Genomic DNA, 26,607 nt, shown 5'->3' with positions numbered 1-26,607 from the left:
ACAGCCATTAAGACTCTCGTAATTTCATTCATTGTTGCAAAGCACCAAAATATTTGGTCTGTTAAATGCATAAATTTCATAATTTTTCTTTACCCTTCTGAAAGAAGGCTTCAGCAAGCTTCAAGGGCAGGCAGCAGTGAGTACAAGGGAAGCTTTCAGTGCTGAGATTTCCTAAGCAACAGCCTGGGCTGTTTGTCAGTGCTGGACTATCCGCTCAGACTGTACATTCTCCACAAAGCTCTTTGAGTATGATTTTATTTATAAATTATTGCTACAGTGTATTTTGCCCACAAACCTTATTCGAAGTGGTTCATTTACATCGTGGGAAAATGTTTCTATCCAAACATTCATTTTAATGTTTAAAATTCCGAGTAACAAATTCTCATGTTGACCATATTGCTTTTGGATTTCCACAGTGGAACAAAACTTCCCAGTTTTCATTTCTGACTACCAAAACCACTTAGGTGCACAAGCATAATTCTTGCTTTTGATATTACATTCATGAAAATAACAATTTACTAATGTATCACATGGAAGTTATTGTTATTCCACCAGTGTAATTTAGTTGTGAAGTATGATTACCTAGTTCTGTTAAGACATGGACAAGGACAGAACAGCAAAGACCCAACTTGGACCCCTCCAATGATTTTAATATAACATACTTCCTAATAAAGTTTTATGGATAGTTGCACATTTTTATACTAAAGTATATTCATCAAACTATTTCAAGTTTAGCCAAGAATCTCATTAATGATGTTATCTAAAACATGGCTACTACACCACCCCGTCCGCATACCAGAGGGGATTGGTCATCATCCCAAAACATCCGTCACATCATATTTACTAAACGACTGCATCTTCACTGCCTTCCAGTTTGAAACTTTGATGTAAGACACTGTACTCAGACCTGTGTTTTGTAAATGGGTAGTCTTTCATTCTCACCACAAATCTTTGACGTGAAGGCTCTTTCAATTTTTAATTATACTGACAACGCATTTCTTTCCCTCTAAATGCTTATTTTTGCACTTGCTTTTACTGCGGATGCATTCTTCCACAAGTATTTGCAGCTTCTTCCTCGTCAGGGTATTTTACTTTTGAAATTTTTTTTCTGGGGTGAGAGGAAGAGAGATGTCAGAGGAACCTGGCTGTCCAGAGCCCCAACAGAAACTCCCGGGGTGCCCTTCCTCACAGGCCGCCTTGGCGGTTGGCTGCAGCGTAGGAGGACACCAATCCCACTCCCCACCCCCGTCAGTGAAAACCTCAGCACCCCCGCGAGCTCTTGACCCACGAGCCCTGCTTCAAATGTGTGGTATGGAGGGTTTGGCGGCTTTTTATTTTTGTGTCAGAAGGAGTAAAACCACACCCGGAACCCTCCCCCCGCGCCAACTGACAGAGGCCCCCGCGGCCCGCAGGGGGGCGCCCGCGCATCGCCCCGCCGACGCTGGCCAATCGGAGCGCGCCCGCCCAGGGGCACCGAAGGGAACCGAACTCCTTCGTCCGTTTCCGCCAGGGGAAGCCCCGATAATCTCCGACTGCGAACGAAGGCAGGGCCGAGCCTCTTCGGCAGCTTCCGGAAACCCGGAAGGGAGGCGGCCGAGCGCCCTCGGGTGCCTCCAGCAGGGGAAGGAGGGGCGGCGAAGGACGGGCTCCGGAGCACCCGCCCCGGGCGGCCATGCGGCTGCTCTGGCGAGCTCTCCGCGGGGCACCGGGCTGCCGGGCTGCCGCACTGCCCGCTCGGAGCCCCCGGGGGGCGGCGGCGGCGCACCGCGCCCTCAGCGCCCGGCCCGGCTTAGACGAGCTGTTCGCCGCCCCCTCCTTACGGCGCCTGCTGGAGGCGCGGGGCGGGGGCGGGGCGGGGCCGGGGCTGGCGGCGCGGATCCGGCGGCTGCGCGACAAGGAGCAGGAGCTGCGCGACACGCGGGAGCTGGCGCGGCAAGGTGCGGGGGCGGGCGCGGTTTGCGTGTGCCGACGCGATTGGGGGGGGGGACGGGGGCGGGGGAGAGCGCCCCGAGCGGGGTGGCCGCCACGCGGCGCCGCGCAGCGCGTGAGGGGCGGCGCGTGCCGGGGCGGTTTACGGACCGGTCAAGTTAGGGAGGGACGGGGCGGTGCATCTACTTCATGGAAAATAAATATAATTAACCGGGGACGGAAGACTCCTGCCATTTCTTTTTTTTTTTACTTTTTAATTTTTTTTTTTTATTTTATTTTTTTGGGGGTGGCTTTTTCCCCTTGCCGTCCGGACGGACGAGGCTGCCCGCGTCCCTCTCGGCAGGCGCAGGCCCCGGCGCCTCTTGGTGCCGCCCCCGCGCTGCGCTGTGACGCTGGGTTGCGTTAGCAGCGGCGCGCTTCTGGTCGTGCCGAGTAGCGGGTGTGTTTTACCGAGTCAGACTTCATTTTGATAGCGGTTAGAAACCAAAACGCGGAAAAGGAGTACTTTAAGATCAGTAAACATGCACTAGATCATTAAATGATTCTTAGATAATTTAATACCTACTACTTTGCTAAGTACAGATTAATCAAAAGTGTTAACTGTAGTCAGTTATTCTGACTAATGGAGATGGCAAACACTGTCTAAAAGCAAATGGTATTTTTTTCCCCTATTCATTCTCTCCCACCTCAGATTGACAGAGGAGAAACGGTTCATTCGAACAAACTTAATTACTGGCCTGAGCTAACTGAATGAAATGAAATGCAAGATTTTTTTCTCCTTTCAGAACGTGCTGAAGAGCCACTGTCATCAAAACCAGTCTTAGAGCTTCAGCACAGCGATCACAAGGGCTTAGCAGTAGCTTTGAGCACTTCTGTAGCTCGTGCTAAAAAATATTTGCGTATATTATTTTCAAGTGATTTTAGAGCCCTTATTGCGTTTGCATCTTGAAGTATGCAACTGCTATTAATCATTAGATTATTTCTTAATTGCATAATAATTGCATTATTAATAGCTGGTTTGACTCCAATAAATTTGTAATTCCTTAATTCTTATCTTTCTTTTTGTTGGTCTCAGTGACTAGCCCTTGATCAGTCAGGAGTTACTGTAAAGCAAGGTAGATAGTTGAAGATGATCAAGTTTACATGTTTAAAGAGTTACAGTTATTCAGGCAGTCAACCATGCATGCTCTTAGCCAGCTGTATGTAAAGTATGCTTATTGTTTAAAACAATTTACGCGTGACTGTCTTTTTAATTTCCTTCTTAAAGAAGAGATGGGAGGGATTAATTAACCAGTATTAAACCTAAATTATAAAGTCACAAAGTTTAAAATTCTGCTAATGACTAAATGCAGTTACAGTGCTGAAAAGGTACAGGTGGCTGTACTGTAAGAATGCACCTCCCGTCTCAGCTGAACACATATAAAAGCTTGCAGTACACAGAAGAAAAGAAGTCTTGCATCTTTCTTTTTCTTCCCTTGCTGCTGACTGCAGTTATGTGTGCCTGTGCTAGTCCCAGTTCCCCTTTTTTCACTATGTGTACTGTCTTCGCCTCCTTAGGATAATATTTTTTTCTTCTGGGTGAATGAGTTGAATCAGTGTAGATCAGACTGTTTAAGATGTTAATTTTTTTTTTTTCTTAATCTTCTTTTGGGGGGGTGTGTAAAGTTTGATTTTGACCAGAAAAAAAAAGGAACATTTTAGCATATTGAAACTAGTACAGAAAAACAAGTCTTAGTTGTAAAGCATTAGTGTTGATCAGTCAAGTAACGCTTTAAAATTAGAAGTTCCTCTTATGATGCAAGTGTTCTTCCATACCTTTGTTTTTAGTGATGTGTTAGAATTTTTGCAGCTGTTCTGGAATAAATTGACAGAGATAAAATACTTGAAATTCCTACTACTATCCTCAAATTTTTGCACACATTGGTAGGGTAATAGTCCTTTCAATTAAGTGTCAATTGTGAGACTGCTCTGCTCTTGATGTTCCCACCACATTGAAATACAGAAAGTAATTTCTTAAAATCACAGAGTGGCTGAGGTGGGAAGGGACCTGGAGATTATCCAGTCCAACCCCCTGTGCAAACGGGATCACCCACACAGGTTGCTCAGGGTTATGTCCAGTCGGGGTTTGAGTATCTCAGAGGATGGAGACTCCACAACTTCTCTGGGCAACCTGTGCCACTGTCTGACCACCATCACAGCAATTGCTGGTTGTTTTGGGGGATGTATTGTGGTGTTGTTTTTTTTTGGGGGGGGGGTGTTAATGTTTAAATGGAATTTATTGTATTTTGGATTTTCCCATGTCTCATACTTGAACAATATCAGAAAATATTCTTAATATATACTGTGTATCTTTGTTACAGATCATATCATTAATCTAATTTTCTGACAGGTTTAGGTTTAATGTGGTGGAGGTGTGGGTTTGTTTTTTTTTTTATTATTGTAAAGTAAGTTCTTCATGTGGTGACTTTTCAGAATGTTTTCTGAGAGTGACACTGCTATAAATCTGAGGGTTAACCATAATCAAATATTCCAGATGAGAGCGAAGATTTTCAGAAGCTTGCAGAAAGGGAAATTGCCTCCTGTGAAGAAGAGATAGCTGAACTGAAACACCAGGTTAGATCCCCTTTAAAAGCCTCTATTTCCCTGCTGTTCCTAACTTAAGAAAGCCAAATTGCCTTCTCATTAAAATAAAATGTATGCAATAAACTTTTCCTCCCCTCTCTGCCAATTATACTCAACTAGTGTCTTTTATATAAGGAAAATGAAAAATGCAGATGATATAGAGACAGACAATAAATGCCTTCTTGTATCTGAAATTGTTTGAATCAATACATCTTTTTAAGTAGGTGCTTTGTCTTGTCTGGATGTACCTTTATGGATGTCCAGCTTTTTGTCTATGGGAAATATTAAACTTGCATAGTATCGCACACACTAATGGTTTTGAAAAAAATAGTTTAATACTGTGTAACTACTTTAGACTGCTGCCTTATATAGGTTCTATAGAGTATCTGCTATGTAACATAAAAATAATGATCTTTACATTGTTTCATATGCTTAATGTTACTGGTGAAGTAGAGGCTGGTATTGTCAAATTCTTTATTCCTTCAACATCAATACAACAGTCACTTTATAAATATTTTTGTAAATCCTTTTGATTTTGCCAAAAGAAGAAGTCTCTGGAAAGAAACATCACCTAATGCTAGTAAAGCAAGGTGATTGAAAAGCACTTGCAAATCATCCAGAGTTTTGATCCAGCCTGCAAAATTCTGATACAGCTTTTTGGTTCCAGTGTATCTTTCTTCTACTGATCAATATAAGGCTGGTTCTCCCTTTTGGAATAAATCATAGAATGGTTTGGGTTGGAAGGGACCTAAAAGACCATCTAGTTCCAACCCCCCTTGCCATGAGCAGGGACACCTTCCACCAGCCCAGGGTGCTCCCAGCCCCGTCCAGCCTGGCCTGGAACCCTTCCAGGGAGGGGGCAGCCACAGCTGCTCTGGGCAACCTGTGCCAGTGCCTCACCACCCTCACAGTGAAGAATTTCTTCCTTACATCTAATCTAAATCTACCCTCTTTCAGTTTAAAACCTTTATGCCTTGTCCTATCCCTACACTGACAAAGAGTCCCTCCCCATCTTTCCTGTAGCCCCCTTTAAGTACTGGAAGGCCGCTATAATGTCTCCTGGAGCCCTCTCTTTTCTAGACTGAACAACCCCAACTCTCTCAGCCTCATAAGGGAAATGCTCCAGCCCCCTTATCATCTTTGTGGCGTCCTCTGGACCCGCTCAAGCAGGTCCATGTCCTTATGTTGGGCGCCCCAGAGCTGGACACAGCACTGCAGGTGGGGGATTGTCTCACAAGAACAGAGGGAGACAATCCCCTCCCTCAACCTGCTGGCCACGCTTCTCTTGATGCAGCCCAGTACACGGTTGGCTTTCTGGGCTGTGAGTGCACATTGCTGGCTCATAGTTTTCCATCCACTAATACCCCCAAGTCCTTCTCTACTGGGCTGCTTTCAAATAAATTAGTAATACAACTGTGTTGCTGTTGAAGGACTGTCCTCCTGAATATCTATACCTTCTTAGCTCTGTGCTGATACTGGATTAAAAAGGAATCTGATGGGAAGGGAGATGATCAGTTGTCTTGCAAGAACTGATGTGTATCCTGTGGTGTCCAAACATCGCAGTGCTCCTGATGGGTGAAAACTTCTGTGACATTTCATAGGTCTTGAGAGAGACGTGTGTAGCTCCTGTGACTGTGAACAGACACAGGGAGCCTTCCTGCAATGCAACCCCCCCACCACCTCTTCCTGACTACTGCTTCTTCACCACAAGAGGCATGAGAAGCCTGTCCTCTGGGCAACCAACAAGCAAGAGCAGGAGGATGCCACCTAGATTGATTACAGACTTGTCTGGCATTTTATACTATCTCAGATGTGGATAGCAGTGTCGGGAGGGAAGTCTTAGCTGGGTGTCTTTGTATTCACAGATAGTGTTGCTTTTGATTCCTTCAGAAGAAGCAGACAAAAGTGATCTTGTCATGGAAGTAACAGCTGGAGTTGGAGGGCAGGAAGCCATGCTGTTCACCTCGGAGATATTTGATATGTATCAGCGATATGCTGCCTATAAAAACTGGAAATTTGAAATACTAGAATACTTTCCCAGTGAAATAGGTCAGTAATGAAAATACTTAATCTTCGTAACTTTTTAATTTAAGTTGAAACATTCATATGACACTTGAATTTCCTGACTACAGGAAGCTAGTTTGCATTAACTTAATTTTAGAAGCAGGAGATCGTTTGAATGTCCGAGTACAATTTTCCTCAGCTTTTGTATTTGAGAAAGTAATTCTGAAATGGAATTTCAATTAAAATACTAAAGTGCTAAAAAATAAAACTTGTCTTTCAGTAGTTTCAAAAAGTAGAAATGAAACTAAGTGCTTGGCGGAAGAAAATTCAGAAAGTGATGCATATACTTTGTTTTAGATTTATTTTTTTACAACTACAGATTACATATACTTTTTCTTTGGATCTGCTGTTCTACTTAGTTACTTAATGTTTCCAGTATTTTATAGATCAGTTTGGTGGCAGGTTGAAAGTCTATTTATTATTATGGATCCCTTGGCAGGGAGGCATCAGTATAATTAAAACTGTTCCTGAAGCTTAATCTAAAGCATCTTGAATTTATCTGAAACAATGTCATCTGCGAATTTACATAGGGGATGTTTGGAATATAGCTCATATGTAACAGCTAATGGATGAGCAAAGTGGGGGTATTATTGAGACTTTGAGAGGAGAAATAAGAGATCTAACTATTTAAGAAAGTCTTCAAGTAAAATTTTACAGGTAATCAGTTTAACAACTTGATTCCAGTAAAAGGAGATGTTTCTTCTTTCTCCCCTCTTCCTTGCTGCCTCTCTGCCTGTCTGAGCAGTCCCACTTTTTTTTTTTTTTTTTTTTTTGTCTGCTTTGATACCCTTTCATTTAAACTGGCAAAGACTGCTTTTTACTTCTGGAATAGTTTTTTTGCTTAGTTAATGTGCTAAGTCGGTTCTCATGAGCCTTAGAGCTAGCATAAGATAAACAGCAACATGGGGCTCAATGCAAGGAGGTAGAAAAACTGGATCTTCTGACGATGAGCTGTGAAGTTGGTTCACTGCATCTCATGGAACAGTGTCATTGCAAAGATGGGGATTGGTAGGTTTACACAACAAACTGAGGCAGTGGCACATGATAGTTAATTTTAGCTTAATCCAGTTCATGTATAAAGTTGTTTCACAAAGATCAGGCTGCTGTGTCTGTGTTGCTGCAGACTTCTTTGCATTGGCACTTGTGATTATGCGTCTTCACAGAGTCTCATCACCAAATCAATCCAACTGAAAATCAGTACCCACACTCCCCCACACCCACACTCCCCCACACCTACACCCTCCACCCCACCCCACCTCCCCACCCCCGGTTAGTTTTCGAGTAGTTCAGCACCAAAGAAGAGAAATGCTCATGGGGGCGGTGGAGGGAGAAGTATGTGGCTACTGGTGGTGGCAGTGGGGAAGCCAGGACCTCCTTCCAGCAGCAAAAGGTTCAGTCCGCTTAAACCAACTGTGAGACTGCAATCCAAAACATGCCCAATCAGTGGCAGGGATTTGGGGTTTAGATTGACAGGTTGCTAGCCATGTTTCTCAGCAGGTTAGATATGCTAAGTCCGTGTTAACAGATCTGCAGGCTTCCTGTTACCTATGCTGTTGTGAGTAAAGCTAGCACATATTGCTTGCATACATATTGCTGCAGAGGTAATGTATACATCATAGTGGGTATAGTGCTCCTAGCTCAGATCGGTTGTGAAACTTTACCTATATTTATACTTACATTAGCATTTTTTCCCTTTTTTTTTTTTTTTTTTTTTAGTAAAACTTTAGAAATGAGAGAAGCTAGGATGTTAGGATATGCAACCTGTCAGGAAAAACTAATCTTTTTTTTTTTTTTTTTCAGTCAACAATTAATATAATTGCAGAGAGATTTTTAGCAAGCTTTGAGATATGTGAAGCATCTTCTAACACTTCCTCTGTTTACTTACACCATATTTTGGACTCAATTATATCAAATGTCTTGAACCCTTTCTGCTTCAACCATGTAGAAATTCACAAAAAATAAATATTCACAATTCTTCTAATTGAGCTTCTCATGTTAGTGAGCTACTTTCCCCTTCTAATGAAGGTCTTTCTGTGCCCTAAGACCCTTCTTGCATAAGTACAGTTTTTGATTCACTGTTGTATATTGAGGGCTTAAAAGAAGGTTCAAAAATTGGACTCCATGAAAGAAATACAGTCTGACATCACAAACTGAGAACTTGAAAATCTAGGTGCATGCTTGATTTATTGTCTGTATTCACACTTCAAAAAACGGAGGCCCATGTCTTCACCTTTCAGATATGCAGATACAATTGTAACTTACTATGGACTTCACTTACACTTCTGGGATCTTAAAATCTTTAATAGAATTTTATTTTAAAAAGTGTTATGACTGTAAAATGTTTGAATAACTTTCTTTAGAGTTCTTGACAAGTGACATTTCAAGTTGATGAACATTAACTCAGGTTTTCACAGTATCAGAATCTCCTTCTAGGGTAGCTGCTGTTGATTCAGTTAATGCACATTTTTTTAATTTAATGGCACTTGAATGCAATATTGCCTCTTATTTGTATTTTTTTACTATTAATAAACTTTTTTTTTATGGTCAAGAGGCCATTTGTCAAGTAAACCGCTTGCACAGTGCAAGTGAAGGTAGGGACAAAAGGCAGCTTCATGTTACAGTGCAGCTTGTTTCTAAAAGAAGAGTCATATTTATCCCTGTTCATGACCAGGCAAACACTTTGCCCGGACCTGAGCCAGTTCAGCCTTCAAAGCCAGAGGAAATCTATTAACTTTTTTTTTTTTTTCAAAAGTAAATGGTATAAACATGGTAGAGGTTAGATGGGTGTAAAGAGAATGGGGGAAGGGTCTGAGTGGTCTTGATTTTATATGCTAGGGGGACCGTTGCCCTTTACATTGAGGCAGGACTTGGATGGGGTAAACCCCAGCAGCCACATACAACGTCACCTTCAGAGCACAGATTCACAGTCAGCTTAAACAATCCCATGTTCCAGGCAGCTGCCAGTCCTGTGCTCCTCCTCTCACCTCTAGCAATTTTGAGGTAACAGGGCTAATTTGATCGATCCACTGATTTGGATTAAAAACTCCCTGTTATTGGATAGTTTTAAGTCAGGTCTGACTCAACTTGCAGTCCTGTGATTGGAAGAGAAAGGGAGTTGTGTTTGACTACCCTTTTGGTGAAAGCTCAGTCCTTGGACAAGGAGCCCATACCCTCAGAGGCATTCTCTTCAATGCCTAAATGGGAAATTGAAGTAATACATTAACCTAGTATATATCTAGCTGTACTTTTTCTTTGAAACTGCTAGGTTTTTAATGGATATATATTTATTGTAACCTCTGTTGTCTTGCTGAGGGCTTACCTGTGCAGTGAAATTAATGTTTTGGAAAGTAGAATGTAAATTTAGAGAAAAATAAAGGTAGCCCTAGCCTTTGTCAGCCTCTTGCAGTGTATTTTCTGATCTTAACTTGCATGACTGCATATTATCAAAACTGAGGAGCTAGAAATAAATTGGGAGGTAGGGGCACTATAGATGGCAGTGCCACTGAAAGGCAGGTTTGAATCTTCAGGTTCAAAGTGTCTTGGCTGTGCTAAGAACGGAGTTAAGGATGCCTGCTGGTGACACTAGGCTATTGCATCCCATCCACCCTCCATTTTTATGGACTGCATGAGAAAAAGCAAGGCCCTACATTAAAACATCATACTCCCTCATTTCAGAGAGCTCCAGAATTTGGCTGATATCTAAAGATGAGCGTGTGTGAATGAGGTGAATGTAATATAAAGCTGCAATTAAGAATTGCTTTCAGTCCACTCGTAACTGACTTTATGGACTTACCAAGGGATGCCACTGTGCAAAAATAGCATGTTCAAGGTTTAGCTCACACGATGAACCACAAACCTTTGTTTATCCACTACCTCTCACCCTGCAGTGGCAGGCAGAGAGAGATACGGGATTTTATCTCAATCTGGGTATAAGATGCCACATAAAAATCAAGTGTAAACTTACACCCCTCTTCTATGCATATCAGCTTTTGGGATAGAGAGGGACATTTTAATTGAAAAGAGCAAGCATATAGTTAGTAAGAGCTAACGATATTTGACAGGCCTACGGCATATCTGCCAGGGTAAAAGGCTTGTTGGGATTTCATTGGATTTGGCTGCATTTCATATTAAACCTGTGTTGGTAATAGTTGATTTGGAGCTGTATGACCTAAATACCTGTCTTTTGAATCAGTTTCTTGATCATATCCTTCTAAGCACTATGGTGCCACAACCACACTGTTATCACTACAGACTTAAAACTCCCCTGAACATGTCACGGATGTGGCTGCAGCTCAAATAGACAGACTGTACCCATGATATATATATTAATGCCAGGAGAAGTGAGGGAGAAAAGACAGAAGATTAGCTTTTACAATGAATTGCTTATCACATGATTAATGCTTGTGAGTAGTGCCATAGCCTTGTGGACATTCACATATTTCTTACTCCTGACGTAACCTAGCTTCTTCCTCATGTGCAGAGGTTGTTTATGATTTTCTTAGTACTTGTTTTTATATGTAAAGAAGTAAGTTTTATTACTCAACTACATTAATTATTTTGGGTTATATAATTCTTTTAGAGTAAAGTTCATTTGAATAGGGTTTGCGTAGCAGTATGAAGATTTCCCACTACCTGCAAGAATGGAACTTACTGATCTAAACTGAAGATTTTGATTCTTATTTGTTAAACTACGTGCTTTACAGTCAGATTTATTCTAAGCATGATGGATTTATCCTACAGAATTGATAGTAGATAATGGCTATAAATTAAATCAGTGAAGCACTAGGTATGCTGAACAGTGCATTTGAATCAAAGTGGTACAGATCTATACAAGTAGGAGAAAAATTTTAAAAGTCAGAAGGACAAAAATGAGATAAAAAGAAAGGAAGAAGTGGATTAGGCTATTTTCCACGAATATGACTGTAAAAGGAAATACGTTTTAGTAAAGTTATGAGGGAATGTTAAATTACTGTAGAATAAAAACATATGCAAACCTTTGTGGAGGTGAAAAACCTGGCCTACTTTCTGGTTGATTTTTTCCTGCCCTGCAAGGCATTTTCAGATTCTATGTTGTCTTCATTTTCCTTTTTAAAAAAGCTGCTATCTTGTCCCTATGGTTGATTTCCTTAGTCTATAGATAGCCTAAAACAGTACTTCTGAGAAGCATGTGCCTCTTCTTTTCCTCAACTGTGATTTCATGTTGCATGACTTCAACAGCAATTCTCTTTCAAGGCCGCCTATCTCCTCTTCAGTCATTCCCCTGGCACAACATCCTCTGTGCTGCGAATGGGATCTGGGGACTGAGCTGGATTAAAAAACAAACAGGGTGAAAAATTACATTCATTTATAGTGCCATCAGTTCTCTGATCCTTCAAAGTTATACTGTCACAACTGAAGGATTTGCACACTAGCAAACAAGGAAGAGTGAGAATGCCATAAACTAGTGTTATAGCAAACTCTTTCTGACATGAAACCATGATTGTATTGGACTTCACTTTCAAGTTCCAAGCTGTTCAATGCTAGTTTCTTAGTACATTGCTGTCAAGTGTTTTGCTGGATGCATTGGTAGGAGGGGCAGGAGTTAGAGTTCTGCTCTATCCAAGGGAGGAAAACATTAAAATGAAATGGAAGAGCAAAAACGAGACATGGGTAGGATGCATAGAGCAGAATGAGTAAAAAGAGTATGAATAATATTCATCCTTTAGTTAAAGAGTTGGGTTTTTTCCCATTGAATGATAAGGTTCTGAACTAACAGTAAAGCAATTCATGAAGTTTCTGAAGGTGGCTTTCAAATTTTGATCTTTACCTAAGCTTGCTACTGGTGTTAGAGTTCTACTATGGTTTATGATTTTATGTGTACATGGTTCACATACAACCTTTTTATGCAGATAAAAATTAATCTGACTATAAAAAATAAATTGACAGTTCTTTATTTGAGATAGTGTGTGTGTATGTACGTCTGGCTTTGTTTTTAAGAGTTCGCTTGAATTTTCAGTATAATTCTAAGTATTTAAATGATAAATTAATAATTTTAAGAAATAAATAATGATGCCTAAATACAGTTTGAAATATAATAGCATAGTACCAATGGTTTTTCTTACAGCTTTACAGCTGTTTTTCTTCTGTATTTAAGGTGGCCTAAGACATGCAGTTGCCAGTATAGCAGGTCTTGAGGCTTACAAGTACATGAAATTTGAAGGAGGAGTGCACCGTGTTCAGCGGGTACCAAAGACAGAAAAACAAGGACGCATCCACACCAGTACAATGACTGTTGCAATATTACCCCAACCCACCGAGGTAATACTTATCTTTTAGTATAACAGACTTTATAGTGAGCAGTGTTTTTACATGCTGTATTACTGATACCCAAGTGTTTTCTGTCTCTCTTGTTATTCTCTCTTAATGATTTTTTTTTAATCTTAGTGTTAAACTGTCAGATTTGCTTATTTTATTTTTGTCTAGGGGGCTGAAATCAAGAATTTCTGGATTTCCTCATAATCTCAAGAACGTCACTGGCAGTTTACTTCACTATAACTTAAAAATTCAGTGTGACTGTGACTTTCACGTTGTGTGTAAAACTTTACATTTTTTACAGAGTGACAAAAGACTGAATTAGTTTACAGAGCTCACAGAGATTTCTTTTAGCACCTCCTCTTCCCCATTTTTGTAGCATCCTCACTTTCCCCTTCTAAAGTGTACAGATGATAATTCATTCTTGCCATATTTTCTTGCTTAAAAACAACTGGCTAAAAATAAAAGCTTTGATTTGATCTTTGTTTCATTCTGACCTAGCAAGTTGTCAAAGATGTTACTCCTTCCTGTCCTCTCCCAAAGCTGTCTTGCTCCTTCCTCCCAGAGACCATTGCTCCATTCCAGAGCCAGCAAAAGGAATATGTTTCATTTTACCTAAAAAACATCTGGCCCTGTTCAGATATTGGTTAACTCTGCTGGAAGAGGTTGCAGAGCTTTCAGAAGAGGGGGAAGATTAATACTATGAGATGGTTATGCCTTAAGCTGCTATTTGATTTCTTGGCTTCCATCATGTCATATTCCAATTCAGCTACAAGGATTTGTTAATATGTTTATAAGTGGATGTGAGCTACCACTTAGAAACTTTAAGAAGTTTGATCTTGCTGAGTGTGCCTTATAAAATAAACCAACTATGTATATTTGACATCTGACTAGAAAGAAACAACATAAATGTGTTCTTTTTTTGTTGGTGTTTTTTTTTTTTTTTTTTTCTGTCTCCCATGACAGATGAGCGTGCAAATTAATCCAAAAGATCTACGGATAGAAACAAAGCGAGCTACTGGAGCTGGAGGCCAGCATGTCAATACCACAGACAGTGCTGTGCGGATAGTTCATATTCCAACAGGTGCTTCATTTTTTCCTTAGCACAAGATCTACATTGCAAAACTGCTTTCGAATTTCTCTTGAAACAATGGTTTTATATTCAAACCTGGACAAAAATTGATCAGAGTTTTCAAACAGTTTTCATGTGTGTTTATAGTACGCCAAATGCACCGTTTTGTGCCCACTGCAATTTCTAATAGTGAAGACTACTGGCTTCAGAAGGCAAGCCATTTCAGTAGGCATTTTGCCATTAAACGTGACACTCTAAAAGCGTCCAGATCAGTTTCTGTGAAAAAATTATATTTAGGCTTTCAGATAATGAAAAGGAAACTGAAAAACAGAGTAGCTTTAAATCTGATGATACGCCTTTTCTTGACTAGTCTCCAAAAGAGAGATCACTCTATTTCTATATTAAAATGTTGCTTTTAATTGTGGAGTCTACTCAGGATGCTGGCTTCCATTTGTCTGCTGGCTCCTTTCCCATAGTTTACACACATAATTAGGAGGCCCATTTCCAGGGCTCAGGTTAGAAAATGTAGGAGGGATAAGATACACCCTCAAATACTGCCTGATTTTAGCTATCGTATCTTTTTTTTATTGCCATTCCTAAGCTTTTTACTTCCCTTTGAGCAATACACAACAGCTGCCTTGACTTTCATTGCTTTTTAACTTTTCCTCTTCTATACTACAAACATTAGTCAGGCTTTACAGCCTCAGGGTAATTCTGAGAGCTCCTTATCTTCACGTATCCAGATTTTTCCCACCCGTTTCTTCATATTTGTTGAAGACATGAATCCATTCTGCACTTGTTGCATCACCTCAGTAAAGCAGAAGGTAAACAATGGAGAGGATAGAATTCTGTTCAAGATACGGTGACAAAAAGGTACTCCAGATTCAAACAGTTTTGGATTGCCTTCATGTTTGGGAAAAAACCCCAAAACCTAAAACCAGAAAATGCTCTTAGTTTTTGCTGAAGGCAGTTACTGGTGGTTGTTATAGAAATCTTAAAAATGTATTGCAGATTTTTTTGTGGTTATACACTAAAGATGGTTCGTAGAGGGTTTTATATCTCACCTTATCTCCTGACTTTTTCCTGTTCCACCTTTCCCTTAATTCCTGTTTATCTCTCTTCCTTTACAATTGTCCTGTTACTACTTCTGTTTCTCTCATTCTAACTCTTTATAAACTTTCATTGCAATCCAAAAAGTTGTTTGTAAACAAGGCTTTCATAAAGTAATACTATGTAATCTTATAAAAGCATACTGTAATCTTACCAGAGTTACTTAAAACAAATCCAAATTACAACTTCACTTGTACTGTCTTCTTCCTGTGTTTTCTCTCCCTACTGCTTTCTTAGGCTGTTCACTTTTCATCTTAACTTGAATTGTATGTTTTGGGGGACGAAGCCACACCTTTTTTTTTTAAGAAAGTAGTGCCCATTTTTGTATATTCTGTATATCTACATATATACTCGCTATCTCATGTATTTTACTGCTCCTTAAATCCTAAATTTCCTGGAAATGTGGCCAAAATTACAAATATTAAAGGTGTCTTCTTTAAGTCATATCATATTACGTATCTTTTATTTCATTATCTACCTGTTGTTCAACATATCAAATTAAATTTCTTGTCTTACGGCTTAAAGCACCTATACAACTCAGCCTGCACTTCTCTCCCAAAATGCATCATTATACATTAATAAGCGTGGACTTTTACATTTCTGGTCCAAAGTAGGTACTGAATAAAGAAACAGCATGTTGTAACATAATAAAAATCTAGAAATTGCAAACCCCTTCTACTATGTGTTATGTGTTAAATGTCATGGTGTTTTTGTCAGGGATCGTGTCTGAATGTCAGCAAGAAAGATCTCAAATTAGAAACAAAGAGAAGGCTATGAAAATGCTCAGTGCTAAACTATACAATGCCAAACTGGAAGAAGAAACCAAAAAGAGAACCAGCGTTCGAAAGATTCAAGTAAGTTTCACTTAGTAAAGATATAATTCTGTACAAGCATCTGCTCTTAGGGTAACTCCTGTGTTGAACTGCAAATAGTAAATGGAAATAGGGAGGAACAGAAGCCTAGGAAGGACTTACACAAGGCAAAAAAATTACATTCTACTTCAGCAATAAAGGTTGTATGTTAGCCAGACTTAAAATGTCAGTAGTATGTAAATTCTAGAGACCTACTGGATTACAGCATGAAGAACCAAAATAGTATTAGAAAAGGATACAGTAAAATTGTTCTTTTGCATGTTTGAGAACAATTACTGCAACTACTAAACTGGTCCGAGTACTGTGTAACTCTAACAAATTTTAGATGATCACAGGAGGTAGAGAAAGCTTCCACTTTAGATGCTTAATCAGTATTTCATCATTTTTATAAAAAAAGATGATGATGATAAGCTGATTCTTCTTGTTTGATAGATTGGAACTAAAGGAAGATCGGAGAAGATCAGAACATACAACTTTCCACAGGACCGGATTACAGACCACAGGATAAGCAGATCAGTGCATCATATTGAGTCTTTCATGCTAGGGGAAGAAATGCTAGATGAGATGATACAAACTCTGAGAGAATATGCTGATTATGAATCATTAATGGAAATTATTTCAGAAAATGAAAAAAAGAATCTATCCTGAACGTTTTTCTTTGTCAGCCCATTACAACAGATGTAGACATTTGTTTGCAAAGGATCTTTTTGGAGCACCTCCAGAAAATGCAACTGCTCTTCAGATCATGAAAAACTACAACTTATTTCCTCACGACTGATAAACAGTCTTCTTACTTGCTGAGTAAAAGACTTTATTACCTTCATATGAGACACTATTACTGCAGCAGTCCACTTATAAAGTAAATTTGACTGGTCTGGAGGTAACTACAGTTTTTAACTTTCTCCACTGAGAAGATACCACTCTCAAAAGGTATGCATTAAAAAAATAGCTATTTCTAGTTCCATTTTTCATTTAAACAGCAGTTCAAACATCTGTACAGTGTCAAATAGCTTACTTGAGAGAATAAAAAAAAAAAAAATCCTGTTTTGTTTGAGTGATCGGAAGAAAGTGACAAATAAATGACCCCACTACTAATCTGCATATTTGTTAATCACTTCTGTGTGGCATGGGAGACAGAGTCAAATTGTATCTCCTTCATGTTTTCACAGCCTTCTGGCCCTTATTAATAAACACATAAAAATGTTTAGCAATATCCCTTGTTCCGAAAAAAGAGCTGTGGAAGCCAAGTGACAAGTTATATGAATTGTTTTTGAAAAGGATGTTTCTGTTCTTGAGTCAAAAGTGAAAAGAATTGTTAAAATATTGTTTGGCTGATATTTCAGTCTCCATCTGGCTTCAGTTCAGTTCCTCCTTTATGTTTTTAATCGACTCTTCAGTTTATTGATTTTTCTAAATGTTACATGGTATGAACAGCATCTTACTGGTTTTGTCTATTTATTTAACAGCATCTTAAAACACTTGATCCCTGAAAGCAAAGTAGAACTTTGCCTTTCTAATCTGCTGATACACATGCACATTTATATATGTGGGTAAAGAAGACTTCTAATCTTTATTTTAGACAACATTTTACAATCCCAGATACACAGAGCAGTACAAAACCTGCAGCTTCCATGCCACATTATCCCATCATGCATTGTACCTATGCCTGTGTGCATACATACACGGAATGTATTTGAAATATAAATACCAGTAAATAAGAAATTGGAACCCAAGGAAAAATGTTACCATGAGTATAGGGGTGTTTGCTTTCAGACTCCTAATTAAAATTAGTGTAAGAAATTAGAATAGGAACAACGTATGTTTGCTACAGATAGCTTGTAGAAATGGATTACTTAAACATCCTGTATAAAAATCAACTGAGTATTACTAGTTTGTTATATTTTATTACATTTGAGACTGCAGTTAGAACCAGTGCATGTCAGAAAACAGCGTAGAAGCATTTAATATCTTGATCAGCTTTGTATTCTAGGAAATACTGTATGGTAACTATGATTAAGTTCCAAATCTTTTAATTAACGATGCATACAGTAACTTCAGATGTAGGAGTGCCTGTATGCATAAGGTGAGGCACGCATGTTTCCTGTTAGTAAGCGTAAGACCTAGGTCTAGATTTACTAGCAGATTTACAACTCCTACACATAAGAAAGTAAAAATAAACATTGATGCAGTTTGTGTGTAAAATTAGGTATCGATTGGAGCAGAAACTAGGACTGAAGTCTTTATTCCTAGCAAATCAGCACTGTAAACAGAAGACTACAGAGCACTTGTGACAGTCTTCTTGACTTCATTTAAAGCCAGGCTATCTTATACCAAGTGATGGGTGGAGTTTGTGATTCCTTCTCTCCAATTTCAGCTTCATATTCCTCCAAACAAATAAGGGCCATCAGCCAGGTCTAAACACTGAAATACAGCATGAAATTTATAGAAGTGTTCAAGTCTTTGTCACCCTAGACCTTCCCTGATGCTCGAGCTGGTAGCCTGGCTCTTGAACAGACAGGGGATGTTTTGTTGCCTTGCAAGTGGCCAGCCTCTGATCTGTGCGAGAAAAGCCAGGTATCATGTGGTGCTGGCAGGTATCCCAAAACTGGCATCTGACAGTGTCGCACAAAGTGGACTTCACTGCCTTGAGCGGTATCTCCTCAGCCTGTCATGGCAAGCTTTACTGCATAAAGACTTGAAGTCCCTTTCTTGCTCCATATTAATTTTAATGCAAGGTCTGTTGTCTGGCTACAAACGCGACCTCCCTGAGCTGCGAGATGTATTTCCCGCAGCGGCCGGACCTCTGCACTGGCATCCAGCCTGCTCAGCTCCCAGCAGCGCTCCTCCTCACTCTGCCAACTACTCGCAACGTTGACCATACTTTAAAATACAATTCTCCCGTGGGGAGGAACCCAGATGTAAGATCCGCCGCCAAGCTTAGCGAATCCTTCCCCGGCAGCAGAGCATTGCACACATTGCCCGCGCAAGTACGATGGGAAGATCCCAGGCGCTGGCACGTAGGAAAAGCAAACGGCAGATGCTCGGACGCGTGTCACCCCGCGGCGCAGAAGCCGCACATTCGCCGAGGAGAGCGCCGGGAGACGGGAGGAAGGGGCAGACGGGCGTCGGGCGGGAGATGCCGCCGGGCGGGAGATGCCGCCGCCCCGGCCCCGCCCCGCCCCGCCCCGCCCCATCTCCCGCGCTCCGCCCCGCGCCAGGCCCCGCCCCGCGCCAGGCCCCGCCCCGCCCCCCGCGGAGCGCGCGCGCGCCACCTCCCCACCACTCACCTCGCTCTTTGCCGGCCGAGGAGGGAAAATGTGAGCCGGGGCGGCTCCGCCCACGGCGGCTCGGATTGGCCCCCGCCTTCTGCCCGCCTCCCATTGGCCGCGCCGCCCCCGCCGGTGGCCCCCGATTGGCCGGCGCCGTTTTGGATACCAAATTCAAAGTTTTTAAAAGAACCCGGCGAGGGCGGCCGCGCACTCACGTCCCGCGGCCGCGGCGGCGCAGCTCTGCAGGTGAGCGCGGGTGGGCGCCGCGTCCCGGGGCCGGTGCGGGGTGGCGGGGCTCCGCCGCCAGGGCTTTGTCCTGGGGCCGGTGCGGCGTACCGGGGTTCCCCGGTGAGGGCTCCGCGGCGGCGGGGCTGCGAGGGGCGGCGGGCGGACCGACCGGGGATGGGGATCGCCGGCCGCGCCGCCCTTCCCGGTCTCTCCCCGCATCTATCCCGCCGGCGGGACGGCGCGGAACGGGATGGGACGGGACGGGGCGGCCGCGAAACGCCGCGGATCCGCGCGTGGGGAGCGCCGCGCTGCCCGCAGTGCCGGGGCCGGGGTGGGGAGCGCAGCTCCCGCCGGCGGGCAGCGGCGGGCGGGGAAGCGCCGCGCCGCGCTGTCTCCCGCCCACCGGGCCACGCCGCCGGAGGGGACATCCCGCCCCGGCTCGCCCCGCCGCCAACATTTTTGGGAGGAATCCTCCAGTAAGGGGGAATGCGGAGACCCCCCCCCGAGCGGCTCCCGGGGCCGCGGGGCACGGCAGGGCCGGGCGCCGGGCTACCTGCCGCCGGCCCGGGCCACTGGGCGGGAGCAGCCTGACAGCACCGCGGGGGCCCGCGGCTGAGCCCGCTCCGCCGGGGGGGTCAGGGCCGGCCCTGGCGCCCCGAAACGAGGGGCGGGGGGGGGGCACATTTCCTAGTTCTGTGGAGTTTCTGCCCCATAGCTCCTCTGCTCGCTCGCTGCGCGCCAGCCGGGGGGAAGGGGGGGAGGCGGCAGCTTAGCGAGGGCTCGCATCTCTTCCCCCAACTCACACTGTACAAAGCCGTGAGCATATTTGCGCCTTTCTTCCACCAAACGTAGGTACGAAGAAGGGACTTTTTCTCTAAAGCGCTCATGAAACACATTTTTCTAATACTTTTTCTCCAAAACTGCTGCAAGTGCTTAAAAATCCCTTAAAGTACCTGCTCAGATGGGGGAGCTTATTTTTCTTACGGATTGCAAAGCATTTGAAAATTATTTTCCCCTTAGACTTGAGATGACCGAGATGGCTTCCTTCTCCCCTTCAGTCCTCGCCCATCCCCCCGCAATTGTTAATATAGATAGCACCACACTTCGCGGGGGGAGGGGAAAGAAACTGGGCAAGGAAAGCTCAATTTTCCTATAATTTCTATCGACATCCCACCCTCTTAAAGTCACGCTTGTAAGTAACCTTTATTTTACTTTGACCACTGTTTAAGGGTTGCTGCTTTCCATTGTAATTTACAGATGCTTGTGAGCACTCGGGCTCTTCCTGTGCCAGCCCGCCTCCTCCCCTGTTAAAAATGCCAGATACCTGGCTGCATCAGCAGCTTTGCCTCTGGCCTTGGATGCAAACTTCAGGCTGCTCTGGCCTGGCTGCTCCCCTGCACGGGCCTGCTGTCACTCATGGACCGTCTGCCACTGGTGTCCCTTGCAGGGACCGCAAGTGTCTCGAGTGTGTCTCTGCATTCAGGTTAGGAAGTGGAGGCACTGGTGTGTCTAAAAATAATCTATACTGGTGGAATGGTGACCAAATAAATCATCCAGTCAGTTTTCTTGACCCAGATCTATGCAGCATACAGCTCAAATTTTGAGAAGAACTTGCATATAGATTTAATGTGTCGCTGTTCAGATACTTGTCTGTGTTTTAGACACTAGGGGGTGACTTAGATGAAAGCTTAAAATTTGTAATGCAGAAGGAAGGCATGATCAGTTCTTCATAAGAAAAATTTGTGATGCAGTTCATGCTGTGTTGTAATACTGTCCTTGTTTCTTACAGGATACAAACACAGTAATGAAATCAAACGTTAACCACTCTTTCAAAATGAAATGCGATTTTGATTGTAAGCGCCTTCATGCTGGGTTTACACCACTGAAATCTGTTGTGGATAAAACAAGACTGGAAGAATCCTGCCCCTTGAATTATGAGGAAAGCTGTTGTAAAAGCTGTGCTGAGGAGCATCAGAAAATACTCCTTAGTGACTCACACCATGCGGCCACCAGAAATCTAGATATCGAAGATGAAGGAAGACTGGTACATAATAAAGAAAACAAACAAGTAAATGAGAGATTTGATGAAGGTATCTATGAAATGGAGGCACTGGAAAACAGTAAATTTAATGAGGACAGTGGTTATTCCTCTATGTTAAGTAATCAATACGCTGATGCAATAGAACATGAGGATAGTATACCTTTGGCCGGGAATCTCTGTGGCACACCAAAGCATTGTCTCATGAAGAACCAAAACCAAGCACAGTTTTCAAAGAAGACTTTGTTGCCAGTAATCCATTACGAAGAAATGATTTGCTCAACTTTGAAAAAAAGTGGTAAAAGAAATCTCAAGTCTTGGGCTGCAGTAGACAGAATTCTTTTCAGGGGAAAGGCTGAACTTTGTAACCTAATTGGAAAGAAAATGGGATTAGATAGAATAGACATTCTTGCTGAACTCTTCCAGAAGAACCTGAAGCATATATTAGCAAGCATTTTAAGGAATCTCAGTGAGATGGATTTAATAAAGTAAGTATTTTGATCTCATTGTGTTTCATCAGGAAAATAACATAAACAACCTAATTGGATAGCTTAAGAATGTTTTAGATATGCAGCTTGTGACCTTTACTCAATGGTTAGTATTATGTATTGATATGTTAAAACACAAACTGTCAATGTAAGCCATGATATATATGGAGGATGTATCTCTTTACCCTAGGAGGCAAATTAAAGACTACAACTGTGAACACACCCCAGCTTTTGCGTGAAAAAAAAAGATTGCTTAGTTATTCGCACTATGAAATAAAAAGTTTTTCCCTTTCCTGTGGGGTAACCGATACGTTTGTATTGTCGTTGCAGTTTTGCCAAAGTCAGCACAGTATGGCAGAAGATTCTACAAGAAGATAAATGGATTTTCCAAATGTATAGTAAAGCTGTTAAAAACCTTTCTGTAAGTTTCTACACTTGTTAGATATTTCAGGCTTAAGCCAGCAGTGTCTTTGTGCTCTTTCAGGTCTCCTCCCAGCTTTAAGAGATCCCAGAATAGTTTCTTAGATTAAAAGAACTGTCACTGGAGTGTCTGAGTTTGTCCTGTTAGGATGCCCTGTCTCAGGTGTTGCTAGTCGCTTCGCTGTCTTTGGAGTCCAAGGAAGTTTGACCATGAAGGTTACCCAAGGAGAGATGCAGATGTTCTTAAGAACTTCCACATGTCCTGCCTTACGGAGGAAGGCAGGAAGGGGAGAGGGTCTGTTCCAGGACTGCCTGCTGGGTGGGCACTAGGGGCTCTCAGCAGAGCTTGGCTCACCTCAGCATCCCCACTGATCCGGGAGGGAGAGGGACGGAGGAACTGCTCAGCTGACTGCCCGACTCTGGCTCTGCTTATACTTTCTGGCAACGATCTCTGAAGTGTAACATGTTGGCTACAGAAAACTGAAAAGCTTTTTGCACTGTGAGCTGTTCCTAATGCTTATTTGTGCTATGAAATAAAAAATTCAAGATCCAACCACGCTAGCACATAGCACTTTACCAAGGCAGGACTGTTTTAAAACACTAGGGGTGTTTTTTTTCCCTGAGAGATACAGAGACAATGAAACAAGGCTTAGGATCAGCCTCAGAGTAAAGCAGTTATCTAGTTTGATTTTTATGTAGTATTTTATGGTGCTAGTCTGTTGGGGTGAAACAGTTGGACACCACTGAATATTTATCCCATTAAGTCTGATTTCCTCCCCGCCATTTTGTGCTTTTTTCAACTTGAACTGCAAACTTAGAAAATTTGGAGTTTACATCTCAGAAAGAAAGCTTCAAGCATCCCTGTTCACTCTAAAGAATTAGAAATATTGCTTTGTGCTTTCAAACATGGTGGTGTCCAGGTGGCATGCTTTGCCTAAATAATTATATGTTAATATGAAAGGAAGTTGCATTATGTAATAGAAGGTGGTTGGTTTTGGTGGACTGAACTAGGTGTCTGTTCGCATTTATAACAGCAGTGACTGAGAAAGCTAAGGTAAAATTAGTAGCATAATACATGGTATGACGCATTATTATTGGAAACTTTCTAGCCAGGAGGAAGGATCAAAAATAAGTTGTTGACTTCTGTTAAACAAAAGGTCAGTATCAGATAATTCTCATATTTTATTCTTGTTTTCCTTTTCATTAGAATGGCCCTAAGACATCAGAGCTTGCTGCAACAAGGGAGTATGTTCTCTACCGAGCGGCTTTAGCTTCCATTCAGAAAGCAACTCCACCAAAGAACTTGAATAAAAAAGGCACCAGATCCAAAGCATCTAAAAGTCACAGCAGGCTCATGGAGTTTTCTGAGGTAATTGGTGATTTCCATTCATCTTCAATTTCTTACATGTTGTCTGGCACATGATCAGCTTGAAAAACATATGCCTGAAAGTAGTAGCTCCAATTGTAACTTATTAGTATGTCTTCCAGATTTTGCTTGCTGAGCCAATTTTAAGACAATGTCAGATACTAAGTGGAGAATATTGGTATACTGGGAAGTTCTAGATCTTCCCCTAGGTGTCTAGGTACCCACAAAATGGCTTACTGAATTTTTTTTTTTTTTTTTGCTTAAATTTTGGTTTGGATCAGACATGAAAAAGTTTTTTGCTCTTGATTTCCATGGACTTGTAATGAATCATGTGTTTTCCAGATAAGCAGTCCCACAAAAACTGTCTCAAAGACTAAGTACTTATTTTTTAAAAAGTAAACAAATTAACATTTCTCCAGTTCATTCTATGCTTTTTTCCCCCAACTAATTATCTGACATTAAAATGGCTTTTTATTAACTACATATTTGTAGTATGTCACACATTTGGAGTTGTCAACAACTGCCAACAGCCTACATTTCCCTTCACCTTGTTATTAAGCTTTTTTTTTTTTTCCTACATATAGGTGCAGGTCTACATTACAAGTGTCTTATAAGACTTTTAAAAATGTTTATTGAAAGTCATTGTTAATAAGCAACAGATTTTCCTAACGAGCAAAAGTTTCTATACTCAGGCTCAAAAGTCTTATTCCACAAATTGGTACAATAAGAGAAGATATAATCGCACTGGAAAGTATCCAGCTCCCCTAATACTGCTGTATAGCACTTTGTAAAATGAGGAATCTGACAGTTCAACTGTACACTGAAGCAGCAGTCTAAAATGTTTTTTCCTTGATAAGCATATATGTCTATACACACATGTTTATATTATAAAAACATTTTGATTTTAACAGCTGAGTGACATGAGGCGTTATACAGGTCTCAAATTTTCTAATGCTGAATGATTTTGAATGGTGGCTCTGTTTTTGTGTCAAATTAATTAATTGGAGAGAGTTAAGAATTGCATCCATTTGGTGTCTCAGGCAGAGTGCCCCACAGCTGAGATTTCTGGACACATTGTTTACTTTTCAAAAACATTAATGATTTAAATGGAATTCAGATTTATGTTCTTTTTTTTTATTGACGTTAACTAAATCGCCATCCTTGGATAAAGTTTGGAGGATTCTGGAGGGTTGTTGTTCTTACTGCTTTACATTTATTCTGTCCTTTAAATTTAAAATTTCAAGTTTTTTAAATTGACTTCCTTTATTCCAGTCCAAATTACCTGCAGTTATAGACTGATTATTCCTGTTCAATCTCAAAGAGAATTTGATACAAGCAGGATTTGGCTAAATTTGTAATTTATCTCTCTAGAGTAGGAGAAGCTATAATATGTTTTGTGGTACTTAGGTAACATCAGGGAATGTTTGGCTTGTGTATTTACCCTCCACTCATTATTTTCTTTATATGCTTTTCCTGACAGGCTGCCAAGACCTTAAAAAATACTGAAAGCCTTAAAGTTTGCCATCGATGTGGCTCACCTGCAAAGTATGACTCCTACCTACAAAGAGCAACCTGCAATCGTGAAAGTTGTGGCTTTGACTTTTGCACAAAGTGCATGTGTGGCTACCACAGCTCCAGTGACTGTGCAAGTGGCAAACCAGTGAAACCCAACTCTAAGACAGGGCCACTTCCTGGGACTAAGAAAAGCAAACAGAATCTACGGCGATTGTGATCTATCCAACCCAATACAGATGGTCAGATGTCCCATAAAAGTTTTTTTTAGGATATGAAGTTTTCCACAAAGGAAGTCCAACAAAATGCTCTCTACTGCTCTATATTAAAAAGAAAGGTTAATTTTATTATTCTGCTGTACTATCTGGTCATGTTGAAATTCCTAGGAATTGTCACAAACATTTGTTTTAAAAAAGTCTTACTAATCAATAAATGTAAAAGAAAATTCTGGATATGGATTCTAATAACATTTTAAATATTGTCCTGACAATTTGTCTATTGTGTTCCAGTATTCAAAACAGCTCCCAATAATATTGAACAAAACAAAAAAGTTTTGGCAAGTAGCCTTCCATGTGTAACCCTAGCAATTCTTGAATGCCAGAAGGGGGACATGTAAACTCTGTTATTTAAATGTCTGCTCTTCTTCAGAAGTCCTTTATAAACATTTATAGTGAGAATGTCAAGTGAGGTGAGTGAAGTCCCTTATAACATAAAATTATGAGGGAGTCTAGGTTTTAATATTATTTTTCCCAAGGCATTGCCTTGATTTTAAAATGTGAAAATTCTCTGATGGTTTACCTTATGTGAATCTTAAATCATCGTTCTTCCTTCATTTCTTCATTCAGAAACTGCAGGATTTCATTGAATTGTGGTGACACCCTTTCCAACATAAAAAAAAAAAAAAGTACTGTGTCTTGACTATACTGCTAAAAAATACTTTGCCATTTTTTTCCAAATCATAAAATAAATTTTAAATATTTGTATATATTTGTAAATACTGCTTTAAATATTATTCATGTTGGTCTTGTGAATGTGAAAATAAATTACTGTTCTCAACAACTCACTTGGCAAATCTGGGCTTACTATTTATCATCTTAAAAGATTACTTTTCATGCTCATTTGTCAAGTTTTCTAGTATGTGCTTCTTAAAAACGGTGATTTGACAAAGAGCAAATCTTATGGTTTTGTGTAAAATGTACTGAATCCATTCTCATGCTGTGTTCCTGCAGTTTACCTAGTTTCTGAACCAACACATTCAATGGAAGATCTTCTATTGGCTGAATTTATGCTGCTGTTGCAGAACTAGCTCCCTGTCAGTAGGGTCTT

The 26,607-nt window shown here is 41.2% G+C and overlaps 2 protein-coding genes across 5 annotated transcripts; both read left to right on the top strand.

Moving 5' to 3' along the window:
* Positions 1 to 1,513: 1,513 nt before the first annotated feature.
* Positions 1,514 to 17,055, top strand: MTRF1L (mitochondrial translation release factor 1 like). 2 transcript variants are annotated; one of them, XM_033011692.2, is made up of 7 exons: positions 1,514 to 1,937; positions 4,463 to 4,542; positions 6,417 to 6,600; positions 12,749 to 12,912; positions 13,873 to 13,990; positions 15,806 to 15,942; positions 16,393 to 17,055. In XM_033011692.2, the coding sequence occupies exons 1-7, from the start codon at positions 1,673 to 1,675 to the stop codon at positions 16,606 to 16,608; spliced, it is 1,164 nt and encodes a 387-aa protein (XP_032867583.2). In that variant the 5' UTR covers positions 1,514 to 1,672; the 3' UTR covers positions 16,609 to 17,055. The 2 variants fall into 2 exon arrangements, with proteins under 2 accessions (XP_032867583.2, XP_042652007.1); XM_042796073.1 differs by lacking the exon at positions 1,514 to 1,937 and having other exon boundaries at positions 6,442 to 6,600.
* A 2,361-nt stretch (positions 17,056 to 19,416) lies between these two features.
* FBXO5 (F-box protein 5) lies at positions 19,417 to 25,733 on the top strand. 3 transcript variants are annotated; one of them, XM_042796072.1, is made up of 5 exons: positions 19,417 to 19,475; positions 21,247 to 21,983; positions 22,314 to 22,404; positions 23,611 to 23,772; positions 25,250 to 25,733. In XM_042796072.1, exons 2-5 carry the CDS (start codon positions 21,262 to 21,264, stop codon positions 25,499 to 25,501), a joined length of 1,227 nt encoding a protein of 408 aa, XP_042652006.1. In that variant the 5' UTR covers positions 19,417 to 19,475; positions 21,247 to 21,261; the 3' UTR covers positions 25,502 to 25,733. The 3 variants fall into 3 exon arrangements, with proteins under 3 accessions (XP_042652006.1, XP_009972456.3, XP_032867585.2); XM_009974154.3 differs by lacking the exon at positions 19,417 to 19,475 and adding an exon at positions 20,450 to 20,649; XM_033011694.2 differs by lacking the exon at positions 19,417 to 19,475 and adding an exon at positions 20,660 to 20,940.
* The last annotated feature ends 874 nt before the right edge of the window (positions 25,734 to 26,607 follow it).

The sequence above is a fragment of the Tyto alba genome, unplaced genomic scaffold, assembly GCF_018691265.1.
Source record: "Tyto alba isolate M040663 unplaced genomic scaffold, T.alba_DEE_v4.0 Super-Scaffold_22, whole genome shotgun sequence".
NCBI classification, from domain to species: domain Eukaryota; kingdom Metazoa; phylum Chordata; class Aves; order Strigiformes; family Tytonidae; genus Tyto; species Tyto alba.
The sequence above is the reverse complement of the archived record's forward strand: the minus strand, read 5'-3'. Positions and strand labels throughout refer to the sequence as shown.